Source organism: Pygoscelis adeliae, unplaced genomic scaffold, assembly GCF_000699105.1.
Source record: "Pygoscelis adeliae isolate BGI_AS28 unplaced genomic scaffold, ASM69910v1 Scaffold14, whole genome shotgun sequence".
In the NCBI taxonomy this organism is placed as follows: Eukaryota; Metazoa; Chordata; class Aves; order Sphenisciformes; family Spheniscidae; genus Pygoscelis; species Pygoscelis adeliae.
In genome coordinates this window covers 20,130,719-20,152,157 of record NW_008825109.1, presented here as the reverse complement: position 1 = coordinate 20,152,157, position 21,439 = coordinate 20,130,719, and the positions used below count along the sequence as shown (strand labels likewise).

Here is a 21,439-nt window from a genome sequence, read left to right as displayed (position 1 = left end):
TGCTTTGAGTTGGTCTTTTCTTTGCTGGTCCAGCTCATGTTATTTTCATTCTATTTCTTAGCACTTCTATGATCTTCCTCAGCTTTTATGAGCTGTGATATCCGAGTAAATTTAAAATCCAGGATGGATTTGAGTCTAGACAGGAACAAAGCGACTCATGCTATCCCCAGATGCAGCTATCCTGACTCGTCCCCTCCCCAGATAGTACGTAAACTGAAGCAGTCTCTTGGGAAGTGACAAATGGACTTTTGGTCTGAATGCAGTGTTCAGACACTTTGTTTTTTGACTCACCTCACAAGTAAACCCACTGAGAATGAGTTTACATAGACCAGCTTAAATATATACCAATCTCATGCTGCTTGGCAACCCAGTACATAGCAAAGTGAATGAAGACCCTCTCTAAAAGGAAACAGAAAACTGCTGCTTCAGTCAAGCAGTCCAACAACTTTGAAGAAGGTTCCCACATGTAACCAGATAACATAATTCAAAATTAGTTTCTCCTGCCCCCAAAACTAAGATCTACATGTAGATAATTCTATCAGAAAGCACTGAGAGATCCATAGCTAGAAGCACTTTCATGAACCAGATGCTTCATCTACTAGTTTGCCAGGTTATTGGGGAAAAAAAAAAAGTCTCTTACCCAGAGGCTGATGGCCCTACCTGAATTCAACATTTGCTTAATTCTGAAAGATAACACTGATTGGAAAGATAAATGTTTGGTTAAACGGACTACTTACTCTTTTGCCTGGTTCTCCTTGCTCACCTTTTTCACCTTTTACGCCACCGGGAAGACCCTGGACACACAAACGTCATCTTAAACTGAGCCCACAAGCCAGAGTAGAATGAATTTACAGTTCTGATACAGATGCAACAAAAAAGAACTAAAAGAGGACTACTCACAGGAGGGCCTTGTGGCCCAGGAAGTCCTGGTGGGCCTGGATCACCTGGAATACCCTGTCAAGCATGGGCAAAGAAAAAGAGGATTAAAGCCTTCATCACTCTCTAGTAGCTCACTTGATTTTTTTTTTAAAAAGAATCTTTTTTTGCTGTCATTCAGATTTCTAAGTACTATGAACAGTAAAGGATCATATTTATTCTTTCTTTGTGTGGAACTTCAAGTGCATCTATAAATTTTATTAACTGCTCATCCTGTTTATTTAGATGATTCACTCCACTAAGACACAACTGCCTCCTGCGTGCACTGCAGCAGCTGGTTTTGTGGCCTGCAGCTGCTATACAATAATAAAAAGAAGGAAGTAAAAAGGAAAGAAAGAAAGGACAAACGCCAGATCCTGCTGAAATTACAGGAGCAACAGTCATTAGATTACTGGTAATTGCTGAAGTTGTGAGGCCATCAGGATCAATAGTGTCACCAGAAAAGTGTCACAGGATCACTGTGTTAAAAGTTAGGGTTTCTATTTTGCCTTGTTACACCTTTGTACAAGTTCTTAAATCTATTCACCATTAACCTAAAGAAAAGTTACAGGCTATTGAATCCACAAAAAGTTTCTGTGCAGAGTTTCTGTTATTTTCTTGGAGGCCTCCCAGACTTTTACAAGCCCATCTATACACTTGATTTTTCAGTCCGAGATCACAGGTGGAGGTACACACCAGAACTTCATGTGTATTTCACAAAAAAATAAGTGTAATGTTGATTTTTTCTACTGATTGTGTGTACTACCAAGCATAACCTTTGTTGAAATAAAAACAAATTTTTAAACTTTGAAATCATTGTTAATGTTGGTCAAAGGCAATGCACTCAGACTGTGTTTGTAAGTCTTAGTGCTTTAGAAGGAATGTAGAATGCTTTTATTTTGTACCTTTATATAACTTAATGCCAGTAAAACTTAAATCAGAGATCCCTGATGACAGAGGCAAATTACTCTGCCGCTAATAAAGTCAGATGAGTTTTTTGCTTCAACTACAATGTGGTCAAAATGTCACCTTGTGTTTTCCTAGAACTATAAAGACGCACAATGCTGCTCTTTACCTTCTGTCCTGCCATCCAGTAAAACAGAGACAAAACCAGAGACTGCGACCTTTCTAGGATGACTGCGCATTGCAAATGTACATCAGTGGGTAGCTCTAGGGAATGCCTTAGTGGTGCCTAATGTTCTTCTGAAAGGAAGGGTAACAAATGGTTTTGACCAAGATGAAGGGCAGAATTATCCTACACCCTGCCAAAATAAAATACTGCTGCATACCAAAGCTTTCTTCTCTGACACATTTCCCAAGATGAAAAGGTGGAAAGAAAGGAAATGATCCAAATACAGATGGAGGAAACTAACAGTTTAAAGTTTAAAGCTCAGTTACCACAGTGACATTTACAAAATAACCAGAGCATAAAAACAATCACTCACCACTCTTGACTCAAAATATCTACCTCAACTCCTCTATTACTCAGGGTGGTATTTGAGAATACCACAGAAACTTCTAAGAAAACATGAAATCCAGGCACCCATGATCCTGCTCGTGCTGCTCAGATTGTCTATGACTGGCACCCAGAATCAAATGGTACTGTGAAATGTTCCCCCGTGAAGGGGAAAGGAAAAAATGTAGTAACTTTAAAAATGGCAACTCTCCCAATGACTTTTTGGCATTTATGGGTGGGGAAGGATCCATACAAATCAAACCAACAGTTTGAGCTTACTGTCATAATATGGCTTGATATTTACTTTTGAGAGGCCAGAAACAGGGAAAGCACTTTATTCAGACCACAAGGAAGAAAGATCTTGGGGCATCACTAATGACGAAAAAAAAAGGAGAAAAAAAAGAAAAAAGAAGAAATTGAATTAAAATTTTTGAAAGACTTCTTCACAATGGATGACATAGCTGCTTAATTAATGGGAATCTGAATCCCCAGAGAGCTTTAAAAATCCCAGTCTGGGTGTTCCAAGGAATGAGAACTGTTTTTACTGTTACTATGAACTTCCTTTAAGAGAGTTTCTTAAGAACAGTTATTTCACTAAGGGAAATAACTGAGCTAATGTGACTGGCCTGCCTTCTATTGAAGGAAAAGTACTCAGGCCTGAAATCATAGAATTGTCTAGGTAGGAAAAGACCCTTAAGATCATCGAGTCCAACCGTTAACCTAGCACTGCCAAGTCCACCCCCAAACCATGTCCCTAAGCACCACATCTACATGGCTTTTAAATACCTCCAGGGATGGTGACTCCACCACTTCCCTGGGCAGCCTGTTCCAATGCCTGACAACCCTTTCAGTGAAGAAATTTTTCCTACTATCCAATCTAAACCTCCCCTGGTGCAACTTGAGGCCATTTCCTCTCGTCCTATCGCTTGATACTTGGGAGAAGAGACCGACCCCCACCTTGCTACAACCTCCTTCCAGGTAGTTGTAGAGAGCGATAAGGTCTCCCCTCAGCCTCCTTTTCTCCAGGCTGAACAACCCCAATAGTCAGTACTTTGAGAAAAATAATAGAACTTCTGCAGTAAGGAGGATGTGAGTATATATGAGCCAAACCAATAGAGGTTGCAGCTTGATCACATGCTCATTGCAGATGGATATAGTTTCCCACTCACCTGATCTCCTTTCTGAAACTCAATGTCGTTTGGTCTCTTCTGTTCTCCAATTTGTCCTGGTGGCCCTGGAGGTCCCTGAAGACCTTGTTCACCCTAATGTGCAAGAAGATGGCACTTCGTCACAGGCAATGCAAGCCAAAATGGCATGCATAAGTATTTTGAAAGTAATAAGCAAAAATATCATCATGATCACCTACTCACTTTTTCACCTTTGGGTCCTTGGAAATTCAAACCCATATTACCCTGCAAAAAGTATAACTCATCAGCCCTTAGAAGTCATAAATGAACAGAAAGAAAAACAAAACAGTCCACCACCACTATCAATGAGGGAAAGAAAATACCTTAGGTCCTGGCAGCCCTGGTGGACCAGGAGGTCCCTATTAAAAAGGAAACAAACAGAGTAATTTCCAAGCATTTTACACGCCCCCTTGTGGGACACCCCCCCCCCCCCAAAACCCATTGCTACTTTGACTCCTGTGCATTATACCCATGTTGACAAGGCACCTTGCCTTCCCCTGAGAGCTCTTCCTCATGCTATTCAACTTCACAAATATGTAAGAAACTAGTTCTTCCTTTAAGTGAGAGAGTCAAATAAAAGTAAACAGTCAGGTATTAAACATTAAGGAAAGAATCATCCTGGTCTAAATAGGCTAAATATTGTCCCTCAAGTTTCACACAAATAAGGAGCCTGCACAAAGATTCAGCCTGATTTAAAGCAAAAAGGTCTGGGAACAGGCTGAGTGTTTCAAACGTATCACATTTAAATGTGCACAGTGGCAGCTCCAGGGTGAACTGAATGCATGGTTGCTGTTGTCTTCATACCAAGTCTTGACTACCAAGATCTCTGCAGTTTACTGACCTGCCTCTGAGGACATGAAACAAAGAAGTAACTGCCCCATTTAACACTTTATGGGTTAAAGAAACTTACTGTCAAACCTGGGGGCCCTGGAGGGCCAATTGGACCTGGTATTCCCACGGAGCCGGGTGGGCCCTGTTGAGAAAGTAGAGGAGGCTATGAGAAGCACCTTTTTATGAAAAAAACAGTGAGACCTTCAACGTCAAGAAACCCCCAACAGCTGGCATCCCATACACGTCAAATCAAAGTAGCTGACCACTAACCTACCAATCTGTCCTTGTGGAAAGGACTAAAGGAGTGTACATCATGTTAGGAGTGTTCTGCTCTCAACATCAATACATCTTTCTGGCTTGGATAAGGGAATGCTTTTTTGTTTGTTTTGAACTACTTTTGCACTTTCTTTCTCTTCATGCACTGAGAGAGAACAACAAAACACTTTGTATTTGTGATTCCTCCCAGCCAGAAACAGACAATAGGGAAGCACAGATCAGAGGAACAGAAATGCTAACAGGCTCAGTCTGGTCAGAATAGCCTGGGGCTTGCCTCTCTGTACCAGGAAATGGGAGTCTCTGGCTTCTGTCCAGTCCGATAGACTCATTTTCTGCTCCCCTTGTTCTTCCACTAAAGCAATGAATGGCTCAGTGGGGAAGCACAGGGCCTGGGAGTCACTAGCTGTTTTCACAGAAGACTGCTGGGAGAACAGAAACACTGTTCAGGAGGTGCAACATGAAGAAAACAGCTGAGACATTACCCTCTCTTCCCACCATCCAAAATAGTGGCTACAACCCAAAAAGGCAGATGTTACTTGCTTTACCTCAGCATGAAGAAGGGAAGGGAACTCCAGAACTCATACAGAGAATGTCTAGGAAGGGGGAACAGGCAGGGGAAACAGAGAAGCAAGTAAGTAACCGTGAGTACTGCTGTCTGCTGGATACCACTTTCCTGACCGGGGACCCTTCTGGCCTCTGTGGGTCACCCTATTAAGAGTAATATGGAAGCACTTACTTTCCCTCAAGCCACAGACTAGAGGTACATTAAATGTGGGCCCTGCTTCTCCACTTAAACATATGGATCCCCTAGCACCAAATGTTCCAGTTGTGCTGTAATGCAAATACTTTCCATGTTATCTTTTTGGCAGAACACAGCCTAATAGTACTTTACACAACTTACAGGTATCCCTGGAAGACCTGGAAATCCTGGGTCGCCCTTCTGTCCTGGCAGCAAGGATGTAATTATTTCACCGGCTTCACCCTAGAAGAAAAAGAGCTGACGTTAATTAATAGCACATTTTACAATTCTTTATCACCATTCTGACTCCAAAGGACACATAGTGCCTCTTAAGACTCAAGAGACTCAGAGTGATGCTACACCCTAGCAGTACTCTTTAATATAAGCACTAGATTCTCCAAGAATAGCTCTTTTTAGGAGAGATCCTTGCATGTTTGGAGGATTCTTTAAATGGCTAAACTATCAACTATTAAAAGCTCTCTTTTTATATGTACAAGTATATCAGCGTTGATTTAAATTCCAAAAGATTAGGGGATTGAAATACAAATGCTTCACAAAAGAAAGAGACATTCTAGCTCCATGTGAAAGCAATGGATAGGACACAACAGAAAAAAGGCTCATTCAGCTTTTTCCAATGTCCCACCTCATGAGATTAATGCTGAGTATGCTGTTATAATAGTCATGCTTCATGTTCTATATTGAAGCACAGTTTCTTACTGATTTCAGGGAAGATCTTTGTTTTAAAAGTATACGTTCTGATCAGCTTGCCTTTTAAAGCAATTGGGAAGAAAAGGAGCTGAGAAAAACAATTCAGCTTAATAGTCACAATTTTCCAGCACCAGTGTTATGCTGTCCTCTCAGGAGTTTATTGGAATAATTCTGTGGGTCAAGTTTCCTTTCAAATAGATTTGAACCAAAACTGATGCTTTGGCCCATGCTCAAATAGGCCAAGGATACAACAGAAAAACCCCTTAAAAAAATAAAAGGGGTCCTTAAGGTCCAAAATCAGATTATGAGTCTATTTACATTAGGAGAAAAAGCTCCCTTACATAGTAACCTATACAGTAGAGAGCACGCTTCCAAAAGGAACATAAGATGTTGCACTATTCTCTTCACTGGATATTTTAAGTTATTATTGCTTAGTCTCTAGTAGTGTTCTCGAGCATGCACAGGTAGGCTACTGGTGCATTTGGGTGTTCATAGGCAATTTGCTAACTTGATGCCTCACAACACAAACAGACACTGTCCCTCACACTCCCAAGGAAACCAGCTTCAGAAAACAGTCTGCTACTTCTGGAACTACTGACCCAAATTGAGTAAAACTACTGCAGAATTTCCAGTTATTTGCACTGGAGTGGCCTAGAAATGCCAAGCTTTCTGCAGAATGTCACTCCGGATTCCAACGGATGCACACGGACTTGCATAAAAGCAAACAGGTTACTTATGCCAGATGACACTGCACACCCATGCCTGGTTAGTACTTTGAAGTGCGAGTACAGAACACTTACCTTCATACCTGGCAGACCAGGGGGTCCCTTCGTTTAAAAGAAATGAAAAATAAAAGAAAGATCAATAGAAATAAATCATTGCTATGTTATTTGCAAATCATTAATCAGATCTACACCATGAGGCAAGCATTAAAGATAGAAAGCTAAAAAAAGATGCAAAACAGGAGAAAATAAAATTTTTATGATCTTCAGAATCAAATGGAAAAATTAGAGAAGTATTTTCACATTGAATGTTGAGCATTAAAGGGACTACATCTCCATTTCCTAGCAATTTGTTTCTTTATTGCCTCCTATTATCCATCCTGTCGTCTACATTTCTTTGTTTGTACTGTGGTTCTGACAGACACTTTGCTGTACATCCTTGTGTTTTATAATGCAAACACCCTACACTGTCTTTTTTTCTGCCCCATTAATCACTAGTAAGACTCTTTAGATGTACCAGATGACAGCATCAAGATCTTACCTCTCTGACACATATGCATGTATTTGCATTTTTCTGCAGGTGTGGCAAAGCATCTCAGCATGTGAGAATTCAAAGGGCCTTTTATTAGCTTTATCACAGCATGCAGCAGAAAAGCTCACTCTTTTATTGGACATCTAAAATATTCTGATTAAGCATTAAAAAAAAAAATTTCTTATTTATTAAAAGACCAAATGCAAAAAGAGGCTGATATTTATCTGATCTTTCACAGATCTAAGTAGAAGTCTTTCAGTGGATTACAGGTAGCTGATGCGGAAATCTTTTACTTACAGGAGGTCCTTGTAAACCAGGAAAACCTGGACTGCCTGGGAATCCACGCTCTCCCTTAGGGACGAAGAAAATGATTAGCCAAAACCAAACCAAAATATAACAAAAACAGATAAACATATTTTGACTGAAAAGTCCAGTTTCATTGTTAGCTTATGACTACAGAGTAGCAAATTGTATTGTAACAAGCTATAGGATAAACAGTTTGTTAGATCACACAACTGATTGAAACAGAACTTTCCACATTCAGATATTTACCCATACTTCCAGGCAAAGTACTATAATACAGAGATGGAAAACACACATAGTGCTATAGAAGATCAACTTCTTTTATGGAAAGATCATAACCTGAAGGTAACACGTTAGAATGAAAGTGACTCCTTCCAACAAGGATACTGCATCAGTATTTTCAATGCAATATTATTAAACTAATAATTAAAAAGTCCCACTCTTAGGTAATGAGTTTTCCTTGGTAGTGAGAGTCTACTACAAAGATGAGATGCAGTACATGATCTAATTATCAGACACTCCTCCAGCTGTTAGCTATAAAATTAAGGATTATAACAAAGAATTTAAATACATTGGCTGCAGAGTATAAATGTTGTGTCTTGGTGCCGGCAGTTTCTGGCAAAACTGTGCTTTAAGTACCAGAACATGACCCCTTCTCTCAGATGTGTGTGTAAGTCTGAATTATCTTGGAATTACCCGCACAACTCAGTAACAGCAAGTACTGCTGCACATAATAAACTAAACCTATTGGCTACAGCCAGGAGAACAAGAGCTCTTTATCATATTATTGTTGCATTGTTAAGAATTTTGAAGAGATTCCACCTTTGTTCCATTGCATCCTGGGATACCCTGAGGTCCTGGTGGCCCATCTTGTCCTGGTAATCCCTTTAAAGTGGAAAAGAGGAAAGAAGAGTTAGCTTGTGGGAGCTCTTCTGGGCCTGAAAGACAAAAGGGAACAGATTTGTATCTATACAGCCCATTCCTACTCACAGGAAGTCCTGGTGTTCCTGGAAATCCTGGAAGCCCTGGCGGTCCCTAGAAGGAAATTAACCGCATATGTTTTAAACAGTATGGTACGAATGGATGCGCAAAAGGATTTACCAAGATTTTACTAAATGTAACCTATTTGTGCATATGTAAGTAAAGAAAAACAGAAACATCTGAATCACCTGTAAAAAAAGAATGCCATGCTGGACAGCCATCAAGGTTCTTACCCTTCTTTCAGGGAAATATCCACAAAAACATAGAGAAAACAATGCAGAACAACTAAAGTAATAGTATGTAGATATATAGAGAAAATAAATGAACACTCATGGTGTGGAAAATGGATGTGTCCCACTGAAGTCAGAGATGCATCAATTGTCACCAGCTGAAGGGTCTGACAAAAACAAAAAGCAAAGGCACAAAACCGAAAGGATTTCCAGACAAATCAACCTCTCCCATATAGACCCTACATATATGTGTCTACTTCAGAATAAATTGAAGCGAAGTTACTGGAGAGTGTTTAGGTCCTGTATAGCAAAACAGATCAAATAAGTATTGGGGCTACTCTCCCTAATGAGTTCATGAAAGTAACACAAGCAATACGTAAGATTGTATTACTTATGCAATCCTGTATTACTTATAAAAAGTAATACAATCTCTTCTAGCTGGTAGAAAAATGACTTTTCAGATTTAAGTTAAGTTTTCCCCCCCATAAATCACCACTTGTGTGAGGACCCACTCAATGCCTGGCAGTCTTTATCCATAATTCCAATATATCACCCTAAAACTGCACCATTACTTACTCTGATTCCTTTGGGTCCAATAGGCCCTGGAAGTCCATCATCACCCTAAAAAAACCAAAAAACAAACAAACAAAAAAACCACAAAAAAAACCCCACACTCAAGTTTGCAGTCTATCAAATTAAACTGTAAGCATGATAAAATTTCTTCTACATGTTTATAGTAAGTGGACTACAAGTTGTATTAATTGTCATTTCCTCAGTAAAGGGTTCAAAATTATTTTATTTTGGGTGTTGGACTTTGCATTAAAAAGTATTCATTACAGCTGATAAACCATGACTTAGAGGAAATGTTTTTAAAAAAAAATCAAAGCTATTTAAGATTGGTTATAAGCAGATACGTGTCGTGTGCTTTCATCAAATATCCTACAGTGACCTCTCGTGGGCAAAACAAGATATACAAGATTAAATGTGAATGATACTGTACCATTATTATTTTGTATTATGATAATGCAGAACTTCATATTGAAATCTTGAAAAGAAAAGGCATTTATGAAATAAAAATATAAGCAAAGTTTGTAGTCCAAGACTCCTCTGTTGTTTCACCTTTGTTATTAATCTTTTCTTTTAGTGTAGACTTTCATTTTTTTCTTATCACCTACCTATTTTTTTTCTTTGCTTCTTTTTGACGTACTTCTGTTAGTTTATACTGTGAGCATTGGCAAAAGAAATGGCAGATTCTGGATAATCTTGTGTATATTAAATATAAATGCATTCAGAGGAAGGCTGAGTGTAATGATGTAATTCAGTAGCAAATAAAAATAAACTGAAACCCTCCAGGGAAAGCAAGGAGCATTCCTCACTTGTCTCTGCATAGGTTTAACGAGGCCTTCATTTGCATTGCCCCACCCAAAACCAGCCCAGAAATGCCACCAGGTGCAACCAACAGTTTACCAATGTGGTAGGACCCCTCCAGGCAGGTGACAGCCGAACACCACTCTTATCAGTGAACTAAGTGATGGAGCGCGTTATTGCAAGGACTAATAAAACTGCATTACAGCACCTTGCCAAACCTGTTCTTTAACCTTAATCTGCAGTACCTAGTGAAAGGATACAGGCGCGCATGTAGTGTTTGCAAGCACGTGTGTAGATGAAGAATAGGAAACTTAGAGCCATCTTTTGCTCTGGCTGACTATTCAACCAAACAAAAAACCTATGTCATATCCCAACATCTGAAGATTTTGACTATTAAACCAATGATAATCAAGAGTTCTGGAATGATTTAGGATCAGCACTACAAGCAAGCTAACACTACCTAGCATTTTCATGCTATTCAAGTGAATTGGGACTTACCTTTGAGCCTCTTGGACCAGGTGGTCCTTCAGGTCCTGGAAATCCAGGCAAACCTGGCTGTCCTTCCAAGCCTGGGAATCCTCTTTCACCCTACAAAAAGAATAGGTGATGGTGTAACACAACAAAAGCACAAGTTATGACAGAAAAATTCAGAAAACATATTATCTTTCTGGTTTTCTGTAGGAAGTCATCATACAGACAAACACATACTGGGATTAAACATCTTACCTGCTTAGCTACAGAAATTCCTGAACATCCACCTACATTGCCTTTAATTGCACCACTTAAACAAGTTTCATAGGATGTTTATCCCATATTTAAGCCACCCATAATTACCGAAATAATTCAACCATCTGTTTCTCCTGTGCTGCTTAAATACATAGAACTCTCCCCCCTTCCTATAAAAACATTGCTTTATTAGTTACCAAGTCTCTTCTGAAAACTCACTTCCGCTGCAATACCTATAAAAACTCTCAGAAGGGTGCAGATTGCTGCTATACTGTGACTGTTGTTTATTATTTCACAGTTGCAAAATAGTAATTTGTAATATAAAAGCAACTAAGATCCTGGTCATGCACTGTAGGCTAAACATTGTACAAATACAGAACATAAAGAGGGTTCCAGGCAAAAGTGCTTACAATCTAAATCAAGCGAGACAGACATAAGACAGCAAAGAAATAAGGTCTCTTATTCCTTTTATCTGTCACCTCCTTCTAAAATTGTAAGCTCTCAAGCAGCAACCATGTTTTGCTAAATATTTATGCAATGATTAGCCATGATAGCCCATCAGTAGTGTAACAAATACCATATACCATCATATGCCGCCCTCTAACTTCTTAGTGTGAGTTAACAATGTCACTTACCTGCAGTTTCAGAATATGCATAGCTGCAAATTCATAAAATATTTACTTTTATTCCTTGTATGTCATAGATTCACAAAAATCAGTAAATATTAAGGTTTCAATTGGTACAGAAAAGTTAGGAAATACCAGAATTAATACACCTTTTTGTACATATATATTATAGTACACTTTTCAACTGCGTAAACAGGTATTTCCTACAGCTCTGTTACATCAACCAGTGTATATAACTGCTTATGAAACAGGCAGTTTTTGAGCATTATTCCTTATTGCTCTACAGACAGGTTTAGTTTGGATGGTAGGTTTGGTTCCTACCTGCAAAAAAACTTCTGTTTCTTTACCCCAATTTTTTCACAGCAACTACAGGAACTGCAAAGGAATGCTCTATCCTAACAAGCACCTTAATCACTGGGTTAGAGTTGTGCAGGCTTTTGCACATTCTCTTTAAACCAATTCATCCTGAATTTTCATTTTCTTGCACCGCTTCAGCAAGACTGGGAGTAGTAGCTCCCACATCTATTATCTGGCAGTCTACCAGCTATAGCACTCTCTAGGAACTTGGGACGTCCTGCCTAGCTCTCCTCAGTCAGGTAAAAGAACCAAACCAGCAATCTCACATCTTTAAGAGAGCAGCAGAGAACTGAAGACTGGTGACTGTAAGCAGACAGAAGCATCTAACTGCAGCCTTGAGCATAACATGCAAAAGGCAGTATTAAGGCTTTGCTCATCTCCCCTTTATTTACTATAAGCAGCTCTATGCCAAGCATGACAGCAGGTATGCAGCATGACAGCAGTGTTAAGTCTCATTCTTAAATCCTAATTTTCTCATTGTACTGCTTGGGTAGGTGCTCTGTGTTCCACTGTGGGGGGCAGGAACTTAAAAGTTGCATTCGAAACATATACCAGATGCTAAGACCTCAGAAAAATTTTCAGAGAAAGTAACAGGGCTTCTCTTCCTGCCTTCTTTTCCAGTACTTGCTATACTGCTTCCTTGGAGTCACAAGAGGAAAACCTTTTTGGATGAGAGATTAAAGGCTGCGTGCAAGCAACAGCTTACAGAGGAAACAGCTAAGCTGTACTTAGTCCTACCTATACAGTGAGACTCAGAAGGATTCCTTGGATAGGAATGGACAGCTCATTAACTGGTCTCCTAAAGTTGGTTTCCTATTAATTAAAATGTAAACATACTCCTCTTTTACTGTAAGTCACATATTGCTCTCTTATACAGGATAGACATCTTTTCTCCCCTGTGAAAATGCTGAAATTGCATTATAAATTGAGGCTAGCTTAAGTTTGACAGTCAGGATCCAGACCGCCTTGCACACAAAGTGCCAGGCTGTACTTTCGCATGGAGCTATGCAGCTGGCATACTACCTCATCTGAAAAGCAAGACTGGAGGAGTGTTACTATCTCAGGCCATGATATGAAAGGGTTAGTGTGTCCCTGAAGGAGAGAGAATGAGGAATTTGGGAGTGTCAGATAAGGAAAACATTTGACAGAGCCAGACTTTGGCACAAGCTCTGGCAAGAGCTGTGTTTGCACACTAAGGAAACACACCTGTGTAGAAGAGGCATGTCAGATGTGTCAGGCTACACAATGCCTACTAATCTCAACTTGGTCACACTTCCTCACATTTTTGTTAGAGAAAGTAACATCTGCAAATGGTTACTAGAACAGACTTTTAGCAGAGGGCTGGCCTTGTGTGTCATCTAAGGCTGAAGAACTGTTCTCTAAAACGCAACTACTCTGAGGTCTCCACTCCAAGCAGTCACAGAACTGGGAAGTCAAGGCCTTCAAAGTGAAAGAGAAACAGATGAAGCCAAACAGTTACACGAGAGAAATACAGGAGGCAACAGATGCCGCTAGTAAACTTCACTATTGAAACTATGAAACAAGTATTTTCCAACCCCACTTTGAAAGCGAGCAGCAACAATGAGAGCCTTGCATGAGGAAACTGTTGCCAGAGCAACTCCCGTGGAGTTTACCAGCAAATTACCCCCAGGAGCGAACAGATGATTTGAGGGACTACGCTTGGGAACAGCTGAGGGATTACATCAGACACTTCCCGAGGGAACTGTATCAAACTAATTACAGAGGACATAGCTGCACTATAATCACTATTTTTGATCAAAAAATTGGTTGGAGAAAGAAATGTGGGCAAGTTGGGTAGCGGGAGAAACCAAGCTGACCCAGCTCTCTGGAATACAGATGATTTGGGGGGGATTTTTTTATTGTCTTCTACTTCAATAGTGTATAGAAATATTCCATAAGCGAGAACAGTTTTCAGACGTTGCTTCTGCCTCCAGACTTTTCCTATTGCACACCTTGCATATACCATACTGTTTTCCTGAAGATTCAGATGCTACAAATTTGCCAGGAAAAACTGCCTGCTGCCTTGCAAGAACATACTGAAACTGGAAAGACATTTAAAGAGTCTTCCCCAAAAAGTCAATGCCAAAAAAGGACATTATATCATTGGGGATATAGTGAGATTGAAGTCCCTGAGTAGCGTGCAATGCATTTTCTTATAGATGCAAAAACTGACAGTCACTAGCCAGTTTCGCTTGCACAGAAAGAACTGAGAAAGTCCAGATACTTTTTGTTTCAGACTAGAAGCTACTAAAGAGAAACATAAATAGGAAAGGTTTAGGTCAACTCAGACCTCATCTTCCAGTCCTGAAAATACAGGATTGTTTCCGCAGTAGAATAAAGATGCATCAGCTATAAACCATCACTTGCCTGGGGAACGGCCAAGGAGTCAGATTCTGACCTCATTTAGTGATAAATCCAGAGTAGCTGGCAATGCAACTGCCCTCAGTCAGCTACGCAGATGTGGCAAAACTGTCAGCTTATAAGCTTGAACATGACTGTTGCTTGCGGGATAGGAAGAAAAAAAATACTTGGGAAACACCCTAAAATTATGCTTTAAGCTGCAGCAAGATATAGTAAATTAAACAGGTATACAGACAAATCTGGCATAGTTCCACGTACTCTAATAATAGTTCACAAGTATTTAAGAAATCAGGGACAGATGCAGTTTTAAAGCATGCACAAATAATCTACATTTTAGAATTTCTTCCTGAAATCTAAATATTTATAAATAGAAATTATGGGGAGAGAAACCAAAATATTTATTTACATAGATGTGGTATACTGATGAAAAAGAAAAAAAAAAGACTTTAATAAAAGGAGCAAAAAGATACTCAGAAAAGCAGTAGCTGGACAGCCCATTTCGATGCTTAAATACATGTAAGAGCCTGGCTGTAACATTTGGCCATAGAGGCACACACTGCTTCCTGCCCTTGCTATGAAAACAGTGAACATCAGAAAGAGTCTAAAGACAGTTAACTACGGATGGCTACTTAAAACTAGATTCACATACAACTGTCTGTAGTAACATTAAAAGATGTACAGCATGGAAGAAGTGATGCAACAGACAGCCATATTATTCTTTCCCTTTCTAAACAGTAGGTTGAAAATAACAGCTGCCTCAGATTCTAATACTAGTCAATATAAATTCTTCCTCAACTTGAAGAACACTAACTTAACGGAATTAGAACTAAAGTATCTAATCAAGACCTCATTGAAAACAAATACACCAACCAGCCACAAACAGTAGTGTTAAAGATATAGTTTAAAGCAATGAAGAAACCCCCTCTGATACGACCTGTATTCTTCAACATATATCAAATTTCTTCAGAATATCATCTGTGACTTCTTTTGTAAGATGAAACAGTCAAGATTTAATGGTCAGTGGTCATTTGCGGGGGTTGTAAACCGTTCAGAATACGGGGACATATTAGTGCAGTTCAGGCCAACATTTATGAAGCACAGACACCAATCATGTAATTATTCTTGACAAAGTGATTAAAAACTGAGAATTTTTAACTATTTCTTAGCAATCTGTGTATCCAACAGTGAAAAAAAAAGCTGAGCTTGGGTCACATCTGTACTAAATTTTACCGTGATAAAGGCAGAAGGAAATAGGGATCTTGAGGACATATACTGATAACTTTCTTCTGAGATTCAGAGCTCCAAGAATATATATCCAAAAAGTCCAAGAATAAGATATTCTTTCTTCGTAAGGGGTATGGATTTCTTGTATCTGCATACAAAGGCAAAGTATCTGAAATGCCTTCAGAGCTCAGATATTACAAGCTGTTCTTGCCCGAATACCAAGCACCAAGCTTGTATGAGATAGTATATTAGGAACTTGCAACCTAGTTGAGTCTTTGGAGTTGCACCCCTTACATTGTGGTCAACAAACCCAGTAAACTCGGCACCTTCTGAGGTTCTCCGTTAAAAGGCCATGGACTAACCCTATTTAATAACTAAAGAACAGCTCCTTAATCAATTTGTTTAACTTAATTTGAATGGGTAGAACCCAATAGTCCTGCTCATCAAAAACAGCATAATGTATTTGCAGTTATTTTGAGGGGAACTGCATCTTAGGTGCTGTGAAAAACATGGTCCATCCCACCGTAAGCCACATGTTTCTATCACAGCTACACAAAGAGTGTTGCAACCTAAGTTGCATGAAGGAACTGATCAGGCTGAAAACTAACCTAGCTTACAAAGAACCTTGTTTTCAGTGAGATCAATTCACTGACAGCTCTGAACATGGCCACACAAGCCCCAGAGGAGAAATAGGAATACCTAGCTAAGGGAAGGTGTGAAAACCTATTTCAGCAGCAGCATGTGCTACCACTTTAAAGCAAAACCACAGTAGTCTTGGGGTACATGCCCTCTTAGTGACTAAGATGCATGCAGCTTGCTTGCTGTAGCCCTTGGCTTTCAGTCTTCATCAGCTGGAGCAGCTGAGATTCAGTACCACCCCTCTCCTCCTCCCCAGTCTCTGTAGAGCTGATCTTATCAGCATCTTTGGATCTTGTTTTCAGCTGAGGTAAAACCATCCCAATAATCTACCAGTCTTACTGGTTTGTCTTAGGAATTGCTCCATATGCTATTGTGTTTATTTCTTTAGCTAGCTTTTACTCATGAACTAGCTTTTAAGCATTAAAGCAGGTTAATCTCAAAAGTGCCAAGCAATATTTATTTAAAACCCAATCATCATCATCATCCAGTTCCTTAAGTGAAAAGCAATTACACACTTCTCTTCCAGTTGAAAAGTGAGAGCAATTCCTATAAGCACCTGTATGTAGCAGCTTAATCATTTACTTCAGTTTTAATACTCTTACCAGATTCAGTTCACTACTGAGCAGCTTACTGTGAGTAACAGCGCATTGGCTCCCAGCTGCAATCAATTTTTCCTGACTTCTCCAGTAAATTCCTCTCATTTCTTCATTATACCATTTTAGACATGTCTGAATTTTACACTACCCATTTTATATTTAAGTTTAGTAAGGTGGGCCTGAGCGGAGGAAGAAAACTTTAGTGCACCGATACAGATAACATGCTGCTGATGCTATAAGGGCTCATGGCAGAGGCACAGTTAAACAAGAATCACTGGCAGCATAGAAGCAGCTAAATAAGTGCTGTGGCTCCCCAAGGCAAGACAAGAAAATAGTTTTCCTGTTTGTTACAGTTCAATTTGTATTACTTTACCTGATCTGTTAAAATTTGGATATCCTGAAGGGAATGCTAGGATACTTAGGAAGAAGGCTACTTTTGAGTCTCAAAAGGAATGCATTAGGCTCTGCTAAGCTGAACAAAGCAGCACTTCTTAGTTGACTTAATGCAAGTGGACAGCAACTTGGATGTAGAAGCCGGTTGTAGGCCAGAAGTGAAACGCAGTGGAACAGAGGCACGGGGCTCAGCTGAGTGCATTTGACAAGGCTTTTCCTGTCTTCCCAGTACAGAACCAGGCTTCGTACGCCTGACTTTCAGTAGTTCTACAATTACATTGTCACACTCTCAGTGGGAGAATCAGAGAGGGGAGATTATTGAAACAGCTCCTTGTCTAATGCTCTTCATACACCAATTAGGCAAGGAGCTATAGAGTTTGACTCCTGGTTCAGAGGTTACTGGAGAATGAAGCAGAAACACCAAATGTCAAGTGTTAAATACAAAGCAAAAGCCTGAAACTTGTTGTTGTAGCAGCAGTTTACACTCAACTGGAATAAAGATAACATTTGCAAGAAAGCTGGGTTGAAGATAGGATCAGGTTTGGAAACTTACATCAAATGTATAAGTAAGTGGTACACTGTAGTAGTGCAAGACTCTAGAAAAAGTTTAAGGCTGTAAAAAATAACAAACCAAAGAATTTATAAAAGAAAGCATTATGGACATCAGTGAGAGAGAACTCTTGTGGTTCCTCAGAGTTGAACTGCTGAATTCATCGATGCATCAAATACTGAGGACTTCATAATTATAGGGCAACTAACATAATGGGGTACGCGCACATATGATCAAACCAGTTCCACTGGCAACACATCATACTTAAGAAATATGGGCTTTGCTTTTCATTGTTCCTTTACATAATGTACATGATGGTCTGCAAGCTTCTGAAGGGCTGTTTTAAAAGGAAAAAAAGAAAAAAACGCACAAAAAACCCTCTGGCATGCCTCAGGATTATGCTGTGTTTACCTTGATTTAGGTGGAAAATGAATCACCGTTCCCAGATTTCAAAGTGAATCTTCCATTCTAAGGACGGAAACTTGCCTTATATCTATCAGTTTAATAAGTGGGAGTCTTAGACACACACCCCCTTCCCTCAGAGGACTCAGACAAAGAAAAAGACAGAGAAAGCAGTCAACATAGGTGAAGCTCTGTTTTCCTTTGTGGGTTTTTTATTTATTATTATTTTAATAAAAGATTACACTTTGATCAATTTACAGCCCCCTAATAATCTTCCAGGAAGATACAGAACCATTATATAAATATTTGGTCTGATGTTATGCTTGTTTTACTGGAGGCTTTTTTTCCTTCCCCACCTGCTTTTCACAAAAGGTTATCAAGCTTCTCACTCTTCTGCTCAGGACTTGCTATAATTCACTCCAGAAAAGGCCAACAGAGGTTGGAAACTAAATGTGGAAGTGTTTCTCCTGTGCCGTTCTCCTTAACAATTGGCTAGGACAGTCTGGATGAGTAGAAACAAAACCCACAACCCCAATAATGACACTTGAGAGCTTGATCTTGAACAAGGCTCATATGCTCCAGTTGTTGACTGTATTTGGACAAAAAGCTCCCTCTGACTCCAAACAAGCAGTCCCAAGGCATTCTTTACCAGAGAAAGGTGACTATCTCAATTTCATTAAATGACAATGAAGGACTGGAATATATCAAGTGGGTCATGGTCCCTGCATGTGTGACAGTAGTATAAAGAGAAAGCTGAATCACTGGGAGAAAATAATTACTTGACTTTACTTAGAAAGCCAGAAGATTTACTTCTAGGTTTTCCTTACCCACACTAGTCAGACAATACCCATTTGCTCACCGAATTCACAAAATAGCTGTGACTAGTCCAGTTGTGACTAGTCCAATTCTAAGGCCAACTTAGAATTACAGAAAGGTTCTCCAAAGTTGTACCTGCTACAACTGTATCGGGAATGGAAGCCTAATGCTTAAGTGCCTTCAAACAAAACCTGAAATAGTCCTGTGATTACAATACATCTGGTCTGGCTACCTGCATTTGAAGATCCTGTAAGAACACATCAATCAGGTTCATGTGTTGGCTAACCAAATCTAACTCAGAAAGATTGCTACCAAGGGGATACTGTTTTTCACTAAGTATGTAAATTGGGAATATACTTGATGAACTAAAAGCAAGTAAATGCCAAGGAATTACCTCAACTGTTTGGATGGCAGGTGTGGCACCAAGAATTACTCTGAATTTTGGACATCTGCCTTGTTTAACCTCAGCCAATAGTAAAATTCTGCATCAGCACATTATACTGCCAATGCAGTGACTGATTATTTTGCATTACTTTCGTTCATTTGAGGTTACACTTGTTTGCGCAATGTCAAAAATCACTTTTGAAATGTGTCAGAAATCAATCTAGAGCACTGAAGCCCTTCTAGAACCTTGTTAAGATAGGGTAAGTGGTTTGATAAGACAGGCTTATCAAATTCTTTGTTATCAGTTCACGTCTTTAAGAAGACTCCATTGTATCTCAAGCAAACTGTTTGCAAGACTAAGAGTGGAAGTGTTTCAGGCAGTCTCTCCCCCTTGCAGTGATCACATCACGTTCATTCCCTGTGACAACAGCAGTTACATGGGAACTATTTAACCAATTTACTTACAACTAGGCTCTCACACTTGAGAAAAAACTCAATTCAGGCAAGTACTGAGCTGTGTATCTACATTGCATTGTAACTAAAAGAAGTGCTGGGCACCTGCTGTTTCCTCAGCGGAAAAAATTGTAAAACAATAAGAAATAATGGTGATAGAAACATCAAGTACCACACAGATATATTGAGCTCAGGCAGTGAGACTGGAAGTCAAAGCTGCATGGAAAGCTCTGAGATGTCAACATGCATCTCTTGGCCTTAGGACACTGTTTGGGCAGCCCAAAACAGCCTGTTGCACTGAATGAACCACACAGGGTTGTTTTTTGGGTTGGGGATGGTTTTTACTCTGCTTGATCCGAGAATACATGTTTGGCCATTAACTAGCTGCTTACTTGGGTGGCAGCTATGTATGCTGGGAAAGCTGTATCTGAATTGTGTCACCTCCACAGTCCAACTGGGCATCTAGACAGCAACAGCAATCATCTTAGTATACAGCTTTACAAGTTATGAGGTAAGAAACAGTGCAAGTTCAGAGCACATTGGTGAGCGTCACCTACTTATGAGCAGGCAATGCAAGGAAAGTGGGAAAGCAACCCACGCTCACTCTGGTTTTAAATTCCCACTGAAGCATTACTAGCATAGCCATTATTGTACAATCCACACCTTAGCTTGTCCACGCTAACTTGTTAGTGTAGGCAGACCTTGGCAGTAAATAGGAATTCTTTCTATTTTACTAGAATTTGTGTCTTTTCTGTTTTTTACTCCCACATAGCTGCAGAAGTTTGGGCCATCATTCCCCATTCTTGAGAAAATGCTATGAAATTCTGTATACCATCAGATGGACCAGTCGGTCTGACTCAATACCTGAAGTTGTTGTAACAGCTATGCTCTTTGGTGCATGCCCACACTACAGTCAAAGAAAATAAGACACGAGCAAGAAACAAAAGCTATTATCCATAAGCTTCAGTTATCTGAAGTTGGCATATGGCTCAGTGGTTTGTGTGCTGGTCTGCCGGTTAAAAAAAAAAAAAGATATTTACCTTTTCACCTTTTACTCCACTGCAATCACATTTGGATAAAGATGTACATCCATGGCAAGCCTTTAAAGACATAAGAAAAAATTAGATGTTTTTAATCAGCATAAGACTATATGAAGTCTTTCATACTACTACAAAAGTTAGTCTAAAATGTAAGCTTACAAAGTTTGTCATCTAGCCATTATACATGTGTTCAAAGTAGATACAGTTAGCTGAAAGTTCAATCACCTTTATCAATACCTATGCTTGTACATAAGTATATTACAGGTACAGTTTCCCCAGAAATTTTAGACTTTTAAATTTATGGTTAAACACCATTTACTCTAGGGCAAGGTACAATGCAAAACCTATGGCCAAAGGGGCCAGAACTTCAATAAAACAGGCTCTTTAGCACACACCTCCACACTGAGCAAAGTCTGATTAAGGTTCCCACCAGTAGATGTCAGGTTTTGCACAAGAGTTTAACCAAGCCTGAAGCTTATGAGCATATTTGTGAGTTATTGGAAAAAATACTACACGATTTATTCTTCCCTCCACAGCTCAGTTATTGAGCAAAGGTTTTTAAAAAAACCCAGATTTCATCTAGCTGCATTCACACTCCATTAC

General features: G+C 39.5%; 1 protein-coding gene across 1 annotated transcript in view; it reads right to left on the bottom strand.

Moving 5' to 3' along the window:
• Positions 1 to 20,908, bottom strand: part of COL4A5 (collagen, type IV, alpha 5) — a 59,851-nt gene extending 38,943 nt beyond the window's left edge. The window contains exons 1-14 of the mRNA XM_009327826.1: positions 20,837 to 20,908; positions 10,747 to 10,836; positions 9,457 to 9,501; positions 8,660 to 8,704; positions 8,492 to 8,554; positions 7,664 to 7,717; positions 6,913 to 6,939; positions 5,567 to 5,647; positions 4,469 to 4,531; positions 3,882 to 3,917; positions 3,742 to 3,783; positions 3,541 to 3,633; positions 901 to 954; positions 738 to 794 (exon numbers count right to left, since the gene is read on the bottom strand). Coding sequence (XP_009326101.1) covers positions 738 to 794; positions 901 to 954; positions 3,541 to 3,633; positions 3,742 to 3,783; positions 3,882 to 3,917; positions 4,469 to 4,531; positions 5,567 to 5,647; positions 6,913 to 6,939; positions 7,664 to 7,717; positions 8,492 to 8,554; positions 8,660 to 8,704; positions 9,457 to 9,501; positions 10,747 to 10,836; positions 20,837 to 20,908 — 822 coding nt within the window. The remainder of the gene's footprint in view (positions 1 to 737; positions 795 to 900; positions 955 to 3,540; positions 3,634 to 3,741; positions 3,784 to 3,881; positions 3,918 to 4,468; positions 4,532 to 5,566; positions 5,648 to 6,912; positions 6,940 to 7,663; positions 7,718 to 8,491; positions 8,555 to 8,659; positions 8,705 to 9,456; positions 9,502 to 10,746; positions 10,837 to 20,836) is intronic.
• Between the last annotated feature and the right edge of the window lie 531 nt (positions 20,909 to 21,439).